At 40.9% G+C, this 22,561-nt stretch overlaps 1 protein-coding gene across 2 annotated transcripts in view; it reads right to left on the reverse strand.

The window, feature by feature from the left end:
* Nucleotides 1–5,194: 5,194 nt before the first annotated feature.
* Nucleotides 5,195–22,561, reverse strand: part of ENTPD2 (ectonucleoside triphosphate diphosphohydrolase 2) — a 238,373-nt gene continuing 221,006 nt past the window's right edge. The window contains exons 9-10 of one of the 2 annotated variants that reach the window (XM_030207024.1): nt 8,753–9,000; nt 8,340–8,350 (exon numbers count right to left, since the gene is read on the reverse strand). In XM_030207024.1, coding sequence (XP_030062884.1) covers nt 8,797–9,000 — 204 coding nt within the window. In that variant the 3' untranslated portion in view covers nt 8,340–8,350; nt 8,753–8,796. Of the gene's footprint in view, nt 9,001–22,561 lie in introns of both variants that reach the window. The other variant, XM_030207023.1, reaches the window with a different exon arrangement.

Here is a 22,561-nt window from a genome sequence, read left to right on the forward strand (position 1 = left end):
TGGGACACACCTTCCTTATTGAATATGCATGAGATAGATTGGAGGTAGTACGCACACAGATCTCTCTCATGCATATTCACTAGGGCAGTGGATCCCAAACCTGGTCCTGGAGGCACCCCAGCCACTCAGGTTTTCAGGATATCCACAATGAATATTCATGAGGCTTGCATGCAGTGAAGGCAGTGCATGCAATTCTCTCATGAATATTCATTGTGGGTATCCTGAAAACCTGATTGGCTAGGTGTGTCGAGAGCAAGGTTGAGAACCGCTGCTCTAGACCAATGTTTCCCAAGTCGAGTCCTGGAGTACCCCTTGCCAGTCAGGTTTTCAGGAGATTCACAACGAATATGCATAAGAGATCTGCATATAATGGAGGCAGCATATGCAAATCCAGTTCATGCATATTCATTGTGGATATCCTGTAAACCTGACTGGCAAAGGGTACTCCAGGACCAGACTTGGGAAAACACTGCTCTAGACCTTTAGAAAGACAGCCCAGACCTAGTCCCAATGTTCCTGGTTGCGCTGTCTCTTGCTCGCTCTCAGGCTTCCTAGATTAGCAGCAGAAAAATCATTTAATTTGACATCATCTCCTGCAGCCATGGGGCAGCAGCAGATATCCAACTAAATTCTTCTCTTACTTCCTGGTCAGGAAACAGAAGATTGGAGGCAGAAGACAGCACATCCCTTTGAGTTGGGTAAGGCTTTGGGTCATCTCAGGGTCTGAACCATTTTCAGGGTAGGCATTCGGGGCCTCCCCCCCCCCCAAATAGTTATGATCTAATGATGCTTGAGGAATGGGCTGGAACAGGAGAATGTAAGAACGACCATGCTGGGTCAGACCAACATGCATTAAGCCCTGCATCTCATCTCTGACAGTGCCCAATTTTGAGCTACAATTACCCCGCCGAGCCCAAAAACTAGATCTGTATTTCATAGCTGATTTCCAAGATTGAGCAATAGCTCTCCCATTCTATACAATTGCTAATTTTTATGGAATTTTTCCTCCAGCAGCTTTCCCAAATCTCTTTTGAACCTTGCTACGTTGGTTACCTTGTCTGTATCGTCCACCAACTACAACTTAATTAAGAACTGTGGGGGAAAAAAACAATTTGTTTTAAATTTGCTGGTAATTAATTTCATAGACTGTCCTTGTGTTGTGGTTAACAGGTTAAGGAACTGTTTTCTCAGTTCCACTTTCCTCTTCATGTTACAAGCTTCATCCTTTCTCATTCATTGTTTTCTCTAAGCTGAAAAGCCCTAAGCTGTTTAGGGTATCAAACTCATTTCATTGTTGGGCCACACTGAAAAAAAAAAACAATGGACTTTAAGCAGGCTGACAGGAGAGAAGGTTCAAATTTTTAATACATTTACACATTTAAATATATAAATTTGAGTTTCACTTCATTGAAACCTGTCTAACATTTGTCGTGTATCCGAGTTTTAATTGAGTTACTTCTTTTTGGTTGAAAGGGGTCTTAACAACTGGTTCTAGGAAGGTGGGGGGGAATGTTGGATGAGAGACAGCAGCAGTTGATTTATTCGGCAGGAGAGGCAGAGGGAGGGATCTGGGGGAATCCAGAAAGGAGAAGAGAATGTCAAGATGGAGGGGGGAAAGAGATCCTGGGGTGAGAGACAGTTAAAAAGGATGATCTTTTTATACCCTACACCATCTAATCCACTCACACAGTCCCCACTTTGCTACTTCCCACTTCTGATCCAACCACCCCCTCACAACCAATCCTCTTTTAGTCCCTCATAACTATATCCAGCCCCCAAGACACAGAACTGACAGTGGGGGAGGTGGTATAGCAAATCACTCCCCCTGTACTGTGCATGGTCAGAAGACAGGGCTGTATTGTGCCCCCCCCCCCCCAAAAAAAAACAAACCCAGCCATTTAGCAGTGTCTCAGCTTCCAATCCCCTACCTTATAGCTCACATTGATGCCAACAAGGAAAGGTCTGGCCCTTTTAAAAGGACTGCATTCTTCAGCAGCCTCCCTGGCTGCAGGCATGGATAACAATTTTTTTTTATTTCCTACCGGTGAAATCGTTTGCTGCCAAGAGTAGAGATGCCAAGTCATCCCGGTCCAAGAAGGGATATACTTTGGTCAATCCTGGTTTTGAAGTTACAGCTCAAGGCAGAGTGGGATTTATAGTTCCTGATGATTCTACCCATTTAAATTCATGTTGCAGGCCCCATAATGCATCATGATAGGGCCATCAGAACCCCAGAACTAGACTAACTAGGTAACTTGACAGTTCCAGAAGAGGGTGTTTGAGGTTGACAGAATACAGTCATCCTGGGTTAACCCGATGCTCCAGTATCCTACTTCTTCTAACAGTGGCCAATTGGCAGAATCCCAAAGTGGCAAGATTCCAGGCTACCACTCCCAGGATATGCCCGAGTGTGTTTGGGCAGGCCACCATTGAAGCAATAAGCGTTGTGATCCAATGATGTTAATCTCATGCATTTCAAGATTAACAGCCCCAGACTGCAAGTATAAAAAGTACTAACTTAACAGTAATCTGCTCAAGCATTTTCAGATGGCATTGTGTCCCTTGTAGGATGACTCTACTCAGCAACCTAGCCCCACCTCTTTTCTCCTAATTCCATAACAACCCACTACCAAAAACTGCTTCTGGTGAACCTTGGTAAGAGCCTTGGAAGGGTAGGTACAAGCAAACAGTCCCTAAATGCTTCACATGTAGCCTGGGGATGAGGGAGAAACTTTCTGCTTGGGTCAAAATATGGACTAGATCAGTGGTTCCCAAAGCCCCCCCCAGTCAGATTTTTAGGATATCCACAATGAATATTCATGAGAGATTTGCATGCACTCCTCTCATGCAAATCTCTCATGACTATTCATTGTGGATATTCTAAAAATCTGACTGGCTGGGGGGCCTCCAGGAGCAGGTTTGGGAACCACCGGACAAGATGATCATACAATCTACAAGTTTTCAACAGCCTTCATCTAGGTTTTTAGTTAAGAAATGCAGGGTCGTGCTTTAGGGCTGCACAACTCCATGTCTCTGGTATAAGGGTGAAATTTTGTGCATGAAAACAAGAACAAGGCTCACTGAATATCTGTCAGATGATCGTACAGTGACTAACAAGTAGATAAAGCAACAGCCAAAGATGGATGGTTGGGTAAACAGAAAAAGGAATGGTCAGCCAAAAAAAAGGGGTGTGTGTGGTGATACTACTTCTCTACAAGTCTTTGGTGAAACCTCATTTGGAGTATTTATGTGCTATTCTGGAGACTGCACATTCAGAAGGATATGAATCTTGTAGTCCATGCAGATGGCAGCTACAAAAATGGTCAATGGTCTTTATCGTAAAGCATATCGGGGCAGATCTAACAATCTTAAATATGTATACCATGGAGGAAAAACAAAGTAGGGGAGATTTGACAGTGATTTACATACTCCCAAGAAGTTTATACAGAGAAGGCAGGCCTCTTTCAATGGACTGAGGACTGGTGAAAGAGGATAGACCCAGATGTAGTCTAAATAAATATTTCTTTACATAAAGGATGATGGTTTTGTGAAGATGGTGGAGATGAAGGCAGCAAAGATGCCAAGTTACCCAGTTCCAGGCTGGAGCCTTTTTGCAAGTGCTGGTTTTGAACTAGCATCCCAAAGCAGTGTAGAATTTGTAGTGTCTGATCCTGCCCATTGAAATCAGTGCTGCAAGTCCCATAATTCATCAGGATGGGGTGGCCAGAAATCCAGGAGTGGTCCAAAATCTCCAACCTGGAACTGAGTAACTTGCATCTCTGAAACAGTATTTGAAAAATATTATAGAGCCTGAGCAGTTGGTTTGAATTGGCAGATAAAATAAAATGACATATGGCATGGTCTATGTTACAAGCAGCACATTATGTGTAGCAAAACCCAGATTATTATTACCAACTTGTTGATTTGAAGAGCAAGGCATATCTAATTTTTCCCAACTTTTCTCTCACATTTATCTATTCTTTTAAGCATAGCAGACTTGATTTAAATTGCTTTTGGTATCCTAAAATGGGAGAGGAAAACAATTTTTCCACAGCACAAATACTGATATCCTTGCTGTAATTGGCCAGCTGGCAGAAAAACACCACTAACATTTAAATTCTAGTTACCCATTTCAAAAGATCATTGTAAAGTGTCACGGATTTGATATATTGCCTTTCTCTGAACCTAGTGGGATCACCGTCAGTGTTTTTTTTTTTTTTCTTCCATACCTGGGGCAATAGAAGATTAGATTACTTGTCCGGGATCACAAGGAGCTACAGTGGGAATCAAATCCAATTCACCAGATTCTCAGCCCATTGCCCTAACAATTAAGCAGCTACTCCACTCCCTTTAAAGCAGTTAATTGTAAGAACCTGGGAGTGAAATCTGTTGTATCACTCTGTGGTTGAAACACATCTCTATGACCCAAAACAGCCCAACATGCTGGTGTATTTACAAGACCTTTGTAATGCTATAGGGGGAGATTATTTTTCCATTAGTTGATTGTGTGGTTTCTTTGCTCAAACTTTCATATGGATGTAAGAACCAGCCAAATTCAAGGCCGTGGTCCTGGGATCGGGCTAAGGGAATTCCCAAATAGGCCTCTCACCAGGCCCAAGAAAGGCTGGGTCTCCGAATGAGAAGCAGACAGAAACCTGGTTATTTTCTAAGGTCCTTCCTGGCTCAAGAGGGATTCTTGTCTGAACTCTGTCTACCTGGCTAGGGGACCTTGCCACTGCTGTGCAGATAGGTACTTGAACGTAACTTTACCTAAGACTTCTGACCATATTGGACACTGGGGTCAGCACCTAGCAACTGTGGTGTTGGGTTTGGTGAAGCAGTCATACTTAAAATTGATATCAAGAACTCATCTACTTTAAAAGGAATGACCAAAACAGACAGCATATACTGTATAACTATAGCCAGGTCTAAGTATAGCATTGCCTTGGTATGTTCTCAGATATAACCAAGGGTTGGGGGGGGGGGGGATTCCTAGCTTGAGCTGCAGGTAGACAGCAACATTTTCTGACGGTAGTCCAGCTTGTACAGTTCAGAGCTATTAACTACCTTCACCATGATTGGTGCAGACAGGGCCATATGGCTCTCAACTAACTACAGATGTACAATATATTACTAATCTAGCACTACTCTAGAACTTTATATGCACAGTGAAATAAATGAAACCATTCACACCTCAGTAATGATTATTTTATTAGCACAAAAGATATTTAAAAAAAAAAATGAGAGATCTTCCTCCCCCACTCCTTTTTTTAAATTATTCATATAAAATGGAAGAAAACAGCAAGAGTTAGTATTTAGCAGTGGAGGAGCAAACTAACACACTGAAAGGGAAATAGGAGGAGTAAAGACTTATTTTTATAACTGCACACATACCCTCAAAAATATTCCACATCACTAAAAGTGAACTCGGCCATCTACAGCAGCAAAGCCAGCCAAACCCTGTACAAAGAGGCTAGGCCTCACCCGATAAACTGGCTGAAATGTAAAGGTAGCTTCCAGGTAATTAGCTCGACACCGAGATACACAAGAGCTGTCATGTTTCAGTACATCCTTTTCAGTATATCATTATTAAGCCAAAAGGATGTACTGCATGAAAAGCTAGTTTTCAAATTATACTGGGCACAGGACATCTTTATCTACAGAGAGTGGAATACGGATCAGATGTTTTTTCCTTTCAGGTGCTAGTTTTCATTCTCCTGGGTGTTTGGGGACTTACGGGTGGCTTTGAAGCCATAGGGCTGGAAGCTCATTTTCAAAGGCAAACTGTTCAGGCATTTCCTTTGAAAATGCTGGCCAGCATACACACTGCAAGGGCTTGCTTTGTGTCTGTTCTAGTGGTGACACATGATACATAAAGTGATTGCCTTCAAATGTGGCAGTTGTTTATGAAACAAGATTTAACTGGCAAAGGCAGTATAGTTACTATATGGAATATATATACCTCAACTCATTATCTTTTATGTCTACTTTGCATGTGAATACATTTCATAGATTCCCATCCAATTAAGACCTAAATCACATTTCAAATAGGAAATCTGCACATTTACTTCTCTCCCAAATTAATATCAGATGTTTACTCCCATACTTTTACCTATGCTATTGTTGGGGGAAGGAGGCAATTAAAAAAAATTTTTTTTTTGTTTACACACAGGTGTAAACACACAGTTAACTGCATAAGTAGTTTTGAAAATTGGCCTCACTGTATGCTAAAAACAGCAAAAAATGCAGTGAAGTCCTTGTTTAACTTTCTCACATTGCATTTACCGGTTGTTTTAAGTCTATGCCATGAGAGCTAAAGACAGATGGACATGTGTGTAGCATAAAGCAAAGGGGCCTGTTTACCACACATTAGTAAAGTTCTGTACTTAAGTGTACAATAATTTGTGCAACGAATGCAAACTAAATGCAAAGCCTGTGTGCTGGCTTTGGGGGCACGTTCCTATATAGTTATTGTACAGAAATCTTCTTTACCATTAGTTACGTATTCGCAATTAGCACAGATGCATGTACCACCTCTTATTTCGAAGGTGGTAAGTGCACCTGCACTTGCTGCACTAGTGACCATTAGCATGCAATAGATGCACAGTCCATGTCCATTTCCCACCCCAAACCAGGCTCTGCAGTTAGCAAGCAAATTAGCACAATCTGTCATGCCAATATGGTAATAGTTACTGCACTCATGCACTAATTCACATACTAATTACCTAGCACACTTTAGTAAACAAGCTCCAAAGTCACTGAACTAATTTGATACTATAATGACCAAGTTTGATGGGAAAATTGCTTAATCTAGCCATATTATGAGTGGGTAGAAAGATCCCATATGTTCTCGAGGTAACTGGAATTTTACTACACTATCATACAGAGCTTGTCTGCCCAAACATTTCAGCCTGGTGTCATTTTGTAACAGTAAAATATGTGTTTAAAGCTTATCTGATGCAGTCAGCCATATTAGCCTGACAGCACCTGTGCCCTGGGTGAAACCCCTCATCTCATGAAGCTAAAGAAGATATGTATTCTTGCACAGCACCTCGCTCCTCATCCACTCCCCCCTAATCTCTCAATCCAGAGTTCCTCAATTTGACAGTGGAGTTAGATAACCTTATTAATCCAATCCCTTTACCTTGTGTCCATGGGTTACTTTCACCTATTAACTCTTCTTACCAGTGAGCTCTGACTACATAGAGAACTGTATCTCCTATGTACCCAGTGTAGGATGTCAGAAATTCATCTCCTGCCCAGGGCCAGAATTTTGATAGGTACATGCCTTAGGAAGCATGGGAAACACATGTTTAAAATGACTGGAGATGCTGAATTCAACAACAACAACAACAAAAAAACTCAGATTACCCGTCCCTGGGCACAGTGAAGGAATCCACTCCAACAAGCACTCCTTGCACCCACAGAGCTAGCACCTATCTTAGGGCTCCTACACCACACAAGACAATGCACGAGTTTGGGGCCCTTCCTTTGACATCAGATCAGCACAATCCTCTCTGTTCCATTGGGCACATGAAATGTAAATCCAGCTCTGCCATAAAGGCCAAAGTTACCTGTAGTGATGGTAAAACTAAGCGTCAAGAGTAAGAGACCTGCAGATTCCCTTAGCATCAGTGGATATCAGTAATTTCACAGTGATCTATTCAGTGCCAAGTCACTTCATGTTGAAGATCCAGTTGGTGAAGAAAGTGATGGAAAGTAGGTATAGGGCTAAGCAGACAGCAACCCACAAAATGTTCACCATCAAACAAATGCCCAGAATACTCAGCAACTCACACACCTTGTGTCAAAATATACAGTCAAACACAAAGGAGTATATATAAAAATTTAAGAGACACTAAATCATTTGACCTTCATTGTGCCAACCCATGTGCTTTGGGTTTATTTTTCACCCTCAGCTAAGGTGGCATCATTGTTTTAAATCTGTTAATTTCCTCACCATCTTCCTTCATAGGCTCCAATAGTGGTAAACTCTATCTGTTCTAATGGACCACACAGGTTATTTTTAATTTCCAATTTCTATCGAGAAGCACCATATTACTCTTCTTAGTAATGCAGGATAAAAGGAATTTTTTCCTCAAAGGAAATGTCATTGTCAGCTCCATTCATTATGCAAATGAAAGTGCTCCCTTTTATATAACTATGATCTTCACCTTACAGCGCAGTGTTTAGCCTTAAACTTTTTTTTTTTAATTCAGTTGAGGCATGAGGGCTCTTTCAATAGGTATCTATTTTCTAATAAATGCTGGGAGTCCCGACTCTAATCTATTACTGGTTATTGTAAACTCACCTCTTGCATATAAGCCAGAGTGAGCCATTCTCCTTTTCTCTCAAGTTCAAACATAGTCATTTTTTTCCTGGTAACCAATGAATATTACAAGATGCTTCATGATAAACGAAAATGCCACTGAATACAAATGAACTGACAAGAAGATGATAAAACAGTGGTCAGTAACAAATTCTTCCTAAATGACAGCCGGGAAAAATGCCATCTTCCTCCTTTTTTGACATGATAAAACTGCATAAAATATAATGCAGAAACATATCTTTTATACAGATTACATCCCCATATCTGATTTATAATTAGTGGTCACTTTCCCAAATTTGAAGCATGGAAGACTATTTGCTTCTCCTCAGCAATGCCAATTGGAGGGTAAATGGGAAGAAGCATGGACCTCACTGTACATTTTCTAAATGAACAGATTTGTTCCATAATTATTCATGTACCCACATCTCAGCAGAGGGTATAAGATGGTTGGCTCTTCCTTTCTGTTCTTAGATAGAGCTATGGTCCTTCCCATTACGAAACAGAAAGAACAGCAGCACCAGAGCGATTAGGATGATGGTCACAAAGAGAAGGATGAGAACAACCCAGGAGCCATATTCTGTTCCCTTGCGCAAGATTGGCTCTTCAACAGGTATCATGTTGGTGAGGTTCAGCATGTAACCAAGAGCCCAGCCAATTGAGGTGTCTCCAGCCTAGAAATTCAGGAAAAAAGGAAGGTATTATTAGAAACAGCAGCAGACATCTCCCATATTCAGAATAACCATCCCATGCTATAAGACTACTTTTCTGCTTCATTAAACAAACAAAATCCACCAATATAAAGTTTTCCAATGGCATACAAAAGTCCTAGCCCAGAGGTTGCTTATCAGTTATTTCTGATAAAATCAGTCATCTCTTCATGACCAAGCATGGTAGGGTTTTCATCTCAAGGGCACTGGACTACCTTCAGATCAAAAGACTAACACCTATTACTATTATAAGATACAAATGAGGTACAGAAACAAACTGTTTACTCTTGTCACATGCCAAAAATCATCATCAGTTAGGTAATGGTCTAAAGACAAGCATGCTTTTAAGGTGTTTTATTTGTAATATATTTATTTGCTGCATTTGTACCCCACATTTTCCCACCTATTTGTAGGCTCAATGTGGCTTACATTATATTGCAAAAGGTATAATTATGAACAGAGTAAGAGGTTTGTTCTAATTTAACATATTACTTTGTAAGAAAAAAGGTAGATAGGTTTGTAGAATGATTTACATAACACATAAAAAACAGTAAAATATAATGACCAATAATAATAATATGACTAATATAATCAATTCAGAGGGATCAGTAAGTGGTTAGTTTAGATATAGAATGAATCAAGCCATTAAGGAGGATTCTTATTGTAAGTCTCTTCGAACAAGTGCATTTTCAATAATTTCCTGAAGGCTGGTCAAGTCACGTGTTGTTTTTATAACATTCGGTAGTTTATTCCATGCTTTTGTGCAGAGGTATGTGAAGGTAGATGCGTGTAATGATTTGTATTTGAGTCCTCTACAATTAGGGTAGTTGAGGTTTAGGAAGGTACGTGATGAACTTTTGATGTTTCGTGCCGGTAAGTCAATATTCTATGATGTTCCTGTGGGGAGAGGGGGCAATGTCTCCATACAGTAACTAATCTCCCTCTTAATGATCTTTCCGTACTTGCATTGTGCCAAAGAGAGACTCCTTCTGGAGTTAAGATGTAACAAGAATAATAGACAACTCATCCAGGTGTTCTTAAAAATTCTTTTTTTTTAATGAAGTCTGCATCTCTCCCAAACCACCATGTAAGCCTTTCTGGGAAAGATGTGGGCTTGCATGTACATATAAATAAAAAAAAGAACATAACTGATCTTTTACAGTTGTACTCATTCTTAAAAGAATCAGCTCAGCATGGGGACCACTCATATTTGGAAAAACAAAATATGAAAGTGCAAAACCCCTAAGAAAGTACCTACACTGGCTCCCACTGAAAGAACGTACCACATTCAAGATATGCACGATTGTTCATAAAATCATTCATGGAGACGCCCCGACCTACATGCTAGACCTCGTGGACCTTCCACCCAGAAATGCTAAACGATCTTCCCGCACCTTTCTCAACCTACACTTCCCCAGCTGTAAAGGGATCAAATACAAACTAACACATGCGTCCAGCTTTTCCTACATGAGTACGAAGATGTGGAATGCACTACCAACTCACTTGAAAACGATCAACGAATTAAATAGCTTCCGCAAAGCTTTGAAAACCTCTCTAACAAAGCCTACCTCGAGAACCCATAATTACTTGAACACAACCCTTACACTCCTTTATTCAGAATGTCTCACTGTACAGCTGCATAACCAGATCCTGTTTTCTTTTACCCCTTTGCAACACCAATTGTATTTCTTCCCTGTTATGGCGATGCCATAACAGATCTTTGTAAGCCACATTGAGCCTGCAAATAGGTGGGAAGATGTGGGATACAAGTGCAATAAATAATAATAATCAAGCATAGATGCCACCAATTCAGCCCTGAAATACCAGCAACCAAAATCGAAATAGGCCTACCTGAAAAGATCTGAAAGGAATCAGTTTGGATGCATCCAGAACTGAAATGACAGTAAAGCCATAAACAAAACTGAAATTACTAGAATATTCTCATTGAATACCAAGATCCTGCATGGAAGTTGGACATGTAGCCACAAAAGGGAAGAGGGAGGTTGTCTCTGATCTTGTGTCTACAGGTAAAACATGTACAACACACAGGCTCTATATCTTCTTCAAAACTGATAGAAGAAAGGGAGAACATTGCTAGGAATTAAGAAAGGTATTGAAAATAAGACAAAGAATACTAAAATGCCTCTATCACTCCATGGTGCAACCTCACCTTGAGTACTGTGTGTAATTCTGGTCTCTGTATCTTGAAAAAGACATAGCGGAATTAGAAAAGGTTCAAAGAAGGGCGACCAAAATGATTACAGGGATGGAATTCCTTTCATATGAGAAAAGGCTTAAGAGGTTAGGGCTCTTCAATTTGAAAAAGAGATGGCTTGGGGGGACGCTGTAGAGGTCTACAAAATCCTGAGTTGTGTAGAATTGGTTAACATGAATCAACTGTTTATATTTTCAAAAAGTACTAAGACTGGGGACATTCAATGAAGTTGCATGGTAATATTTTTAAAACAAATAGGAAGAAATGTTTTTTTTCAATTAATGAATAGTTAAAGCTCTGGCACTCATTACCAGAAGATGTATTGACAGTGGTTAGTGTATCTGGGTTTCAAAAAGGTTTGGACAAGTTCCTGGAGGAAAGATCAAGTCTGTTACTGAGACAGAAGTGGGGAAAGAGTGCTGTTCCTGGGATTGGTAGCATGCTTGCTGCTATAGTGGATTCTGCGAGGTACTTGTGACCTGGATTGGGCACTGCTGGAAGCAGAATCCTGGGCTTGATGGACCATCAGTCTGCCCCAGGATGGCTATTCTTATGTTATGTGAGGGTCCCAGGTAACCTCTGCTCTCATGAGCTATAATAAAATTAATTTGAAAAGATAAAGTGTGGACATTCCTTGCAAATAGGACCAGAGAAGGGAGAAAAGGCGCCTATTAGGTGGAAGGGGGGAATATCTGTTCTCCCCAGTATTTCCTACGGCCAACAGGGATGGACTGTAGGGAATCACCAATTCAAACTGATTGTAAAGGGAGATCCAATTTTGGACCCAACGGGTGGTGGGACTAAGGATTTGGAGATTGTTCTCACCCTTGTTGAAGGTGAGAGACCCTTCTCGTGGAAAGGATCGTGGACTAACCCTTGTTTTGGATTGCTATAAAGGGATAGTGAACTAACCCTTGTTTTGGATTACTATAAAGTAATCACAGACTAACCAGTTTTGTAGGATGATCCTGTTTGGATGGTGTAGAAGAGGGAAAAAGAAAAGTCTTCACAATCACTCGGCCCATGTTTATACGTGTGGGTGGTGAATGACGAGACCACATGCAGTATTGGAAAGCCCAAGGACCCTTGCAAAGTGCAGACTCACCTGTACCACTTTTAAGAGTACCTTGGGGATACAGGTTGTAGATAGAAGGCAAGGGTTCTGAGATGGGCTGGTTGGGGCCGAGTATCCAAAAGGAGGGAGGCACACCTGAAGCTTAAAGAGCGGTACTTGGTGTTTTATCTCTTTTTCCCACTTGCAGAAGATAGTGTCGGAAGCCTTCATGAAGTGGGCTGTAGAGCAGATAAAGGTCCAGCAAGAACCAATGGACCTCCAGTTCTCCAGGACCTTGGAACAACAGGTACAACAGCAACAACCTTTACTGCAATTACTGGAAGTGCAGGCACTGGAACTAAGGAACCTTGCATCGAGCCTTCACAGATGAGACCCAATGGGACTCTGAGGAGACTTTCCAATGAAGTATTTGGGATCTCTTGTGTGGACTAGTCTAGAGGGTTGCCCCTTAGGACCAGAGGATGATTCAGAAGCTTTATTGGTCACCTTTGAATGGGTGGCCACAGCCACAAAGTGGCCTCCTGAAAAATGGGCTATTATTTTGACCCCTTACAACTGAGGAGACCTAAGCTGCTTATAAGAGCACTAGATGACACCCAAGCTTTGTACTATAAGGAAGTCAAAGCAGCTATTCAGGACAGGTTGGTAATCACAGCCAAGAATTACTGAAGGAGGATTAGAGCATGTATTTTTCAAAAAAGGGAACTGACCTCGATCTGTTGTACAACTGTTAGATTTAGCCTCCCAGTGGCTACAACTGGAGAAGAAAGCCCCATAGGATTTGGTCAAGACAGTAGTATTAGAGCAATTTCTAACTATTTTACCCTCCCCTACAAAATCTTGGGTTGTTAGACAAGGACCAGGATTGATAAAGGCGGCTACTTTACTTGTAGAAAGATATATGGAAGCAGAAGAAAGGTGAAACGAGAGAAAAGATGAACCCACTCTTAAGAAAACCCCAATGCCCCAGGGTAGGGAAGAGAACAGTTAAACCCTACTATGATAAAAATGCTAGGCAGCGAGAATTTCAGTCCCAAGATCAGGTACTAGTATTGTTACCCACCTCTGCTAACAAACTTTAGGCCAAATGGAAGGGACTGTGGGTCCAGTCAATTATAAAGTCAGCCATAAAGGCAAGAGAAGCCAAATCTCATGTAAATTTACTGAAGCCCTGAACAACATGTGAATGGTTAGTGGTGGAGACTCTGGAAGGAAAAGCTCCCTTATATGGTGTGAAGCCCTGCCCAGCGCATCCCAGGAAGCACTGGGCAGAGCTAGGTGCCATTTTTCAGGCGGTACTGATGGAAGAGAAGGGAGGCCACCTCCCTCCTCCAACTTAAGGTAGGGGAGTGGGTGGGATTCACCCACAGCCCACTGGGCCACCAGGGACATCTGAGGGATGTTTTGGGGGGGCTGGAGACCCAGTGGATCTCCAGCCCTCCCTGAACCTGTCGGGGGGGGGGGGGGGTCAGAGGGCCGCAGTTCCGCTGGACCTCTAGCCCCCTGTTGCTGGGGGGGGGGGGGGTTGGGTACAGTCAGCTCAGGGTTCTTGCCGAGGCTGCTGAACCTGTGTCAGGGGGGGACCGGAGGTCCGCCAAACCTCCAGCCCCCCCCCCATTTCACTTGGCTCAGGCAGGGGTAGTTGGGAGTCTGGTGGTCCCATTGACCTCCAGCCCCCTATGCTTGACAAGTCTAGGCTTTTCACAGCCCAGACCTGTCAAAAAAGTGCGGGAGGAATGCATCTCATCAGGGTAAAAGTGGCACAATCCAACAAAAAGAACACATTGGTATAAAAAAATTGGATTAAACACACATCCAGCCCAGTATGGTGAGTCACTTTTATTCAAATGAGGCTGACATGGCCATGTTTCTGCTTGTGCCTGCATCAGGGGCATAAACAATCTAAAAACATCAACAAAGATACAAATAAACCAACTATTAAAAAAAAACATACCATACTGCACCTGAACCAAATAAATTAATGTATACCTAATCATGTGAACATGAATAAAATGTCTTGTGACAACTGCATGCTTTAAATCATACATAAAGTGTATGAATAAGAATGTAAATGAAAATAATCCAGTACATCATCTGCCGTAAGTGCATAAGTCACACAATTATAAAATTTTTTGGACACTCTGTAACCTTATTTAATCTCCAAATAGTAAAACTGTATCTGACAAATGTATTCCAATAATTCAAAAATAAATAAATATCTATTAAAGATCTTATTTAAAACAATGCAATAAAGCAATACTGCAAATTATAACTGATTATATAAACTAGATTATTTTCATTTATATTTGGTTCAGGTGCAGTATGGTATGTTTTGTCATAGTTGGTTTTTTTGTATCTTTGTTATTGATGTTTTACTTTGATTGTTCTTAGACTACGGTTTTTGCTCCTGATGCAGGCACAAGCTGAAACTTGGCTGCGACAAGCTCATTTGAATGTAAGCGACTTGTTCACCAAACTGCACTGGACTGTGTGTTTCACCCAACTTTTTTATACCTCAAGGTAAAAGTGGTACAATCTTTCTCTGAGCCGTGAAGGAAAGAGAAACAAGATTTTTTTTTTATACACTGCCTGCAAACCACCAAAGCAGTGTACACTCACGTGCAGTAGCCAGTCAGCACATGAGAGAAACAGGACTGTGCAACAAGATGAGTTGAACCTATGTCCTAAAATGAGTGCAAATACTAATAATAATTAAAAAAAAAAAAAAACCTCAAGCAAAGCCTTAAATAAGGTTCTCCAGAACTGCTAAGAACAAATCCTACATCTCCACTATATTGCTTTGGGTCCCAGTTGAAATGTGTGCATACCCTGAAAGCTCTTCCTCAAAAAAAAAATGTTTTTTGTCTGCTCCTTTTAGGCTGCCAGAGTTGAAAAGAGTTTGTAAATGACAAAGGCAAAGGAAAAATGAGCAAACTTCCGCAGAAACAATAAGTCAAAGGAAAGCAGCAGAGGTGGTCCAGGAAAGAAGGAAACAACCAACAGTTCACAAACAGACTTTTATTGAAGAATGATTCTACTTGGTCAATTCCAAAACTTGGCCAAGTAGGGTCATTCTTCAATAAAAGTCTGTTTGTGAACCCTCAGTTATTTCCTTCTTTCTTGGACTGTGTTTGTATATGAAGCAAATTTTAAGGCTTTGTTCCATTATATGTAATAATGTAATTATCTGATTGTTTATAACATGAAAGAACACTTATTTGCAAAGGATAATGTGTACAGTGAAATTTATGGGTACATTAAGTGTTTATTGTTGAATTCAGCCTGGTCTCTGGTATAATTTGGAGCACTTGGGGATTTCTAGAGAGCTTGGAAAGCAGCTACATGTTTGGATACAAGTTCAACACATATTAGCCAGTATCAGTCCCAGAACTGTGATTCCAGGTACAGGTGAATTTACTACCACAAACCCAAACTTCTCATCCCTGAAGGTGCACTGGGGCCTGACTGTTGCAGGGAATAATTGGCAACAGGGCTGAAAAAGGGGGTCTGGGTATACATAGGATTCTTGAATCAATTCAGGGTTCACCTCTTTCCCCTATACTTTTCAATTTATGTGACTTTTTGTACCTCTTTAAAAGCTAAATAACTTATTTCTCTTATGCAGATGATATTACTTTATTGATCCCTTCAATTTCTGCCAATAAAACTCTGGGAATTTGAAATTAAAAAAGTCATGTTAAAGATTGTTTTCTTCAGAAACAATTGACTCTACTAGTTCAAGCCATAATACTTTCTATTTTAGACTATAACCTTTTATATATTGCTGTTCAGAAAATGTTTCTGCTGCTATCAGATTTTGCAAAGTACAGTGGCAAGACTGATTGGAGGCCATCATTTTGAAGCGGTAACTCCTCTTTAACAGAACTCCATTGGCTCTGTTCAAGAGCTCGTATTTTTAAAACATGTACTATTGTTTTTAGACAACATATGATTTAGCTCTTAGTTCCATGGCTTCTTTTTCTTATCTAATTGCTCACGTACTAGGGATTGCAATATTTTACATTTTCCTTCAGTCTGTAAGTATACGCTATGAACATTTTCATAGTGCCTCTTTTTCATATCAGGCTGTCAAATGCTGGAACTTGTTACCATTAATATTAATATGGAGAGGAATTTTAATGCTAATTTGATGAAGTCAAATGGAAGCTCTCTTAAAGCTACGCTAACCCATTGAGCTGACCTGTGATTAATATTCACGTATGGATGAAGGTTCACCTTGTTAAAGAACTATTTCTAACAAAAGCTACTCTATATTGCCAGCAAGGACTTTGTGCCTAGGCACAATATACATGGACTTGTTCCTGGATGGTATTTTGTTCTAGATGGCTATTGTGTGAGCAGGGTAGCATGTATAAGAAGTTAAGATGAACCATGTTTAATTAATGAGAAATTGGTGTGGAAGCTGAATGGTGCAGTGAAAGGTTTTGAGAGATTGAGTTCCTGAGATTGTTGGGTTAATGTAATGTAATGTATTGAAAATAAAGGTATTGTTAAAAACGTTATTAGGAGCATTCGAGTTTGATGACCATTAATATTAAGACACGAATCCTCATAACTGAGATTTAGAAAGATGTTGAAAACTTATTTGTTAGCAAATATTTGAAAACTGATAATTGTTTATTACTTAATTTTGTTTTTACCTTTTTTTAGCATATCAGAGATGCTTGTTCTCTTGTCTTAAATTTTGTGATCTGCACTAAATCCTTGCGGAATATAAGACCTTATATTGTATTGTGTTGTTTTGTATAGCACTGCTGTAGTGTCCCATGGCCAGGGCTACAGTGACAGTGTGTAGGTATATTGAAGAATATAAAAATGGGAGGGAAAGAAACCTAGAGACTCATGGTGTGGGGTCTCAGCCCTGGTTCCAACTGAGCTGGAAATACAAAGAAAACTGGAAGGAATTACCAGAAAAAAATGCTTTTTGTGACAGTTTTTAAAAACTTGCTCCATAAAGAACGAACAGCTCGTTTTCTAAAAGCCTTTCTTTTGCAACAAATGAGGTCATTTTAGAAGCATCTACACAAAGAAATAGCAGCTTTTATACATATAGATAGATTGGCTACAAGTGTACATCGAGACTTTACAAAGCCACCGTTTCCACAACACAGATTTCGTTTGGGTTTGGCTTGGGTGGGTCAAAAATGTATGTATGTACTTATTTGTGTAACATAGTAGATGACGGCAGAAAAAGACCTGCACGGTCCATCCAGTCTGCCCAACAAGATAACTCATATGTGCTACTTTTTGTGTATACCCTACTTTGATTTGTACCTTTCGAAATATCTGAAATGTCTGCATTGGCATTTCCATCTGCTGAGAGGTATGCAGAAGTGCTGGCTATCTTTTTATTTGGACCTGGAGTCTCCACCACTGACTGAAAGCACAATGTGCAAAACCTCTGTGGTGTCTAACACTATATCAAAATCTGAGGAATAGATTATTCCACTCCCCTTCTTATTTGGCTCCTCTTATAGACACAGGTTTCTAAAAATCCCCTACTTAATATGTTGGTGCCAGCATATATTGTAAAAGTGGCACATAAGTATGTTCTACCCCCACATTTGTGTGTGAATATGTTTGCTTACTTTGTATTGTTATTGCTAGTTTGACTTACATGCTACAATATCCTGCTAGTGCATATAATCTCTCTTCTCATAGATCAAATGTTCCATGGGCCCACTGTCTCCAGGCACTGGGAGATCTGCTATGCTCATTCTCTGACCCGTTTATCTGCAGCCCCCTAGCCTTATGGGTATTCTTTGCACCCCTCACTCCAGAGCAGAACTCTCCATCTTGAGTTAGGAGAAGGTTATCCACAGCCTCTCTTCCTCCCTTCTCCACCCCTGGAATACACATCCTCCTTTCACCATAGGTGTTCAATATCCTTCTCCCACTGCATTCAACATTTAACTCTTCAGAAGTTCAATCTCCATTTCATCAGTCTGACAGTCAATTAATTCAGCATGGAGTTACAAAGATTCATCCTACCAGGAGAGAACTCTTATTCCAACTACTTGCAGTGAGTCACTTGATTACTTATTTGTAATGAACAGTTGGAGATCAAGAAAAGCAAGTCTTCCTTTTGGATGCTGGAATGATTTAGCTAACTGTTTAGTAATGCATGAGATGTGTGTTGTGAAAATGGTATAAAAGTATCTAGCTCCTAGTGATGTCATTGTTTTTATCCTTGTGTACATGTCTAAAATTGCTGCTCTTGATAGACATCCCAGAAAATACATGTGTATTTATTAGCATTCATATAGAAGTTTTACAAAAGGCAACATGTCCAGCAGAGCCTTTTGTAAAACACAAGTGGAGAAAAAAAATCGTGCATGTCCCAACCAGGACATCTCAATAGCCTAATCAAAGTGGGCTTTCACTTCTTTAAAGCTTTCTTAAAATCTGAAAAAATTGATTCCTCGTGAAAGATGTAGGCTTAGGACACAAGATCAGCAATACAATGCAGAGATGATCTGTGGGCAGAACAGGCAGTTATGCGGGCATCAGCAACTTTCAGTGCTGGTTCCCGCATAGCTAACTAAACTGGGCTGCCTTTATCTGGTTAGCTATATGGGTGCCGGCACTGAATATCAGTTGGCACCCGCATAACTTCTGGGTCTGTGGCTGATCCTGATATGGCTTGGTATATAATATCTGAGGTAGATTCAGTCCAGTGGCTTTAAAACCACTAACCAACACAGGCTGAATATTAGAGGGAAGTCTCTTATTCACTTTAACCTTCTTGTTGAATAGTGACCTTTAAACAAGTCTAATGATCAAAAATTGAAGACTGGTAGAATTTAATTGTAGAAAATGAAGATACACAGAAGTTCAAAATTAGATTTAAATTCAACAGAGAATGGTATAGGAATGCTAGGCCTTACTAATTGAGCCTTAAAAATAGAGTATCTATAATTTCATTTATCATCATTTATAAACAGCTCTTATTCAGAGTGGGATAAGCATACACAATAAAACGAAAACATCACAATAACAAATCCAAACAAATACTATACATACTATATATTTATAATTGGTTTGAAGGCTGATAAACTTTCTCTGATAACCCGTTTTTTGATAGTATATCCAAACAAATAATATAGATGATGAATAATGAATGATCCTCGGGCATATACTCTTCTTGCTGCAACAAGTGCCAGTGTACATCCTTATGATGCTATACATATTCCCAATTCCTTGGAAAGAAAAATTTAGTAGAGTCTTTACAGAGGACTTCAGTGATTTAACTATCATTCATATTTATAAGCTGCCCATCCAAACATCAGCTTGCAAATCTTTATAAGCAATAGTTTTCTAGCTATTTGTAAACCTGTTAAAACTCTACTGAAATAAAACATTCTCCATTTAATTTCTGATTGCCAAGCTCTGAGATGTTTGATTTTGATTCTAACCATCACTAAAGAAAGAATATCTGAATAGATCTGAAAAAGGATCCATGTGTTCCAATATGCAATAGATTAATTTGCATACAATGGAGTTAGTGCATGCAAATTTATCTCATGCATATTCATTGTAGGTACCCTGAAATCCTAACTGGCTAGGTATGTCCCGAGGACTGGGTTGAGAACCTCTCATATAAAGCTATGATAATTAATTGCTAGAGGTTTTTCTTTTGGGAGGGGGGGAGGGAAGATGTGTAGAACTCTCCAACATTTTCAAAAAAAAAAAACTTCTAGTACCCTTCCCTAGACCTCCATAGCTCATTCTTTCCCACCCTAACATCCACAACCTCAGTTCCCCTACAGAATCCTGATCTGCTATTGCTCCCTCCAGATTTTCTCTCAAATGCTCCATTCCCCATTCCTTGTTTTCTGGGCCATACCGTTCTAAATGAATGGCTGTTATTCCCTCCTACCAGCAGATGGTGGTAGAGAAAAACGGATTTCTTCCAATTAGAGAACAACACAGGGACAAAGTTTGTCCCCGTCCCCATGGGTTCTGTCTCCATCTCCTCCCAATCCCCGTCCCATCCCTGTAGGTTCTGTCCCCGTCCCATAAGCTCTTTCCTCATCTGCAGAAGCCTCAAACATTTATGATTTTATATTAAATCTTTTTATTAAAGCACAGAAAGGAACAATATGCTGTGTAACTGTTGTGTATAAATTACAAACAGAACACAATAATAATAACAACAACTCCATCCCACCCTCTACCCTTCCAACCCCAACAATAGCTGACTTCTACTCCCCAAGGAATCCTAATCCACCCTGTTAAATTGTTCAGGGTTACAAAATACAACCCGCTCTGCATGCCCTAGAGGGGAGAAATATGCCCTATGAAGCACTGTTATGATTTTTTAAATCAGTGGATGAATAAGTCTTCAACAATCTCAGGATTCAGTCTACCTTTCCTGTCTTCCACAGTCCTTCCTGCAATAGATGTCTTCTTAGAAGATGTGCTGGTAGCAGGATGTACAGGATCCCCCATGCAAATTTTGCTAGTTGTGGCCAGCATGATTGCTTGTTTTTCCAAAAAATAAAAATATCCTTGTCTGCATCAAACATAAATAACAGTTCAGTTCAATTAACAGGCTTCAAAGAAGAAAATGACACGGAGACAGTTTGTTCCTGAACCCATGGGCTCTGTCCCCATCCCCACCCCGTCGATCTGTTCACACCCCCAGGGATCTGACCCTGTCCCCATCTCCGCTGTGTCTCTGTCCTCGTCCCCATGTCATTCTCTACTTCCAGTGAACTCACCAGTATAACCTGCTGGCGCTCAGTGTGAAACTCCAGTATTTTCTCTACCTCTAGCAGATGGTAGGTCATTAAAGCTTTGCTTTGGTGCTCCCAGTCCCTGGCCTAGCTCCTTGCTCAGCTGGCCATGGCTGCACAGCAAGGTGGAGCCTAATGACTGCTCTTAGGTTCCCCAGTTTCTAGACTGGACCTGACTGAGCCCACAGTGTGGCTCCACTGCCCCCAGTCACAATTCTTAGCATTTACTGGGACAGGTGTTGACAGCTCTATGGGGCCTTACCAGAGGGGTGTGGGTCCCCATCCCCTCCTTGCCCATACACCCCCTTTTTGAGTGTATTCCCCTGGGCTCCCTGGCAGTTTCAAATTCATGTTTAGCTTTGTTTCCTTAAGGAATAAAGCTAATTGAGTTAAAAAAAAAAAAAAGCACACACAAGTGAGCAATGGCCCCCAGTGGTCAGGCAGGCTTGCATGCGCCGGTCATGTGGCTGGGCATGCCTACCAGCAGACACTGCTCTGCCTGTATGAGCTGGCAGCTGAACACAGCTGCTGGCTCTGTCTGCCCCTCTTGTGATGGACTATTTCAGACTTCAGAAACAGATCCCTGAGGAAGTGGAAAGTGCTGAAGTATTGTAAAGTAGATGTGCTTGTCACAGCGATCACAAAAAAGACCGCCATACCTGTGCAAGGAGATTCAGCCCTCAGGGAGTTCCAAGAGAAGCAAATTTATTTATTTATTTATTATCTCATTTGTACCCCACAGTTTCCCAACAATGTCAGGAACAGCAGTTTAGGTTAGGGTTCACCTTTGAGGTGTCTAGCATAAAGCTGCCATCTGTGGGGGTTACGTGGCCAGAGCTATGCTGCATTGGTTGCTGTACCTGCTGATGTCTGCCGGTGTCCCCAGAGGTCTCAACTGGAGTCAGGCACAGCCTTCCTGGCATACATCCTTTACAATCTGGTGCATCTTTTCTTTAGTGGCCACCTCCGTGCTTAGTTCACCATTGGCTGTGATTGTGCCACTGGACCGCACACACTGCTTCCAAAAAGCTCCTCAGTCAGCTGTCCTTTTGGAGGTGGTTATTTGGAGAGAATCTAGAAATGTTAGTGAAGGATATGGGGGAGCCTCTCCAGCTTCCTGAGCTGAGGCAGAAAAAGTGACTGGCGGTCACTCATAAGAACATAAGTGTAGCCATACTGCGTCAGACCAATGGTCCATCTAGCCCACTATCCTGTTTACAAACAGTAACCAAGCCAGGTCACAAGTATCTGGCAGAAACCCATATCGTGCCAACACTCCATGCTACAAATCCCAGGATAAGCATTTGCTTCCCCATGTCTGTCTCAATAGCAGGCTACAGACTTTTCCTCCAGGAACTTGTCCAAATCTTTTTTAAACCCAGATATGCTAACCGCTATTGCCACATCCTCCAGCAGAGAGTTTCAGAGCATAACTATTCAGTGAGTATTTCCTCCTATTTGTTTTAAAAGTATTTC

The sequence above is a fragment of the Microcaecilia unicolor genome, chromosome 6 (assembly GCF_901765095.1).
Source record: "Microcaecilia unicolor chromosome 6, aMicUni1.1, whole genome shotgun sequence".
Classification (NCBI taxonomy): Eukaryota; Metazoa; Chordata; class Amphibia; order Gymnophiona; family Siphonopidae; genus Microcaecilia; species Microcaecilia unicolor.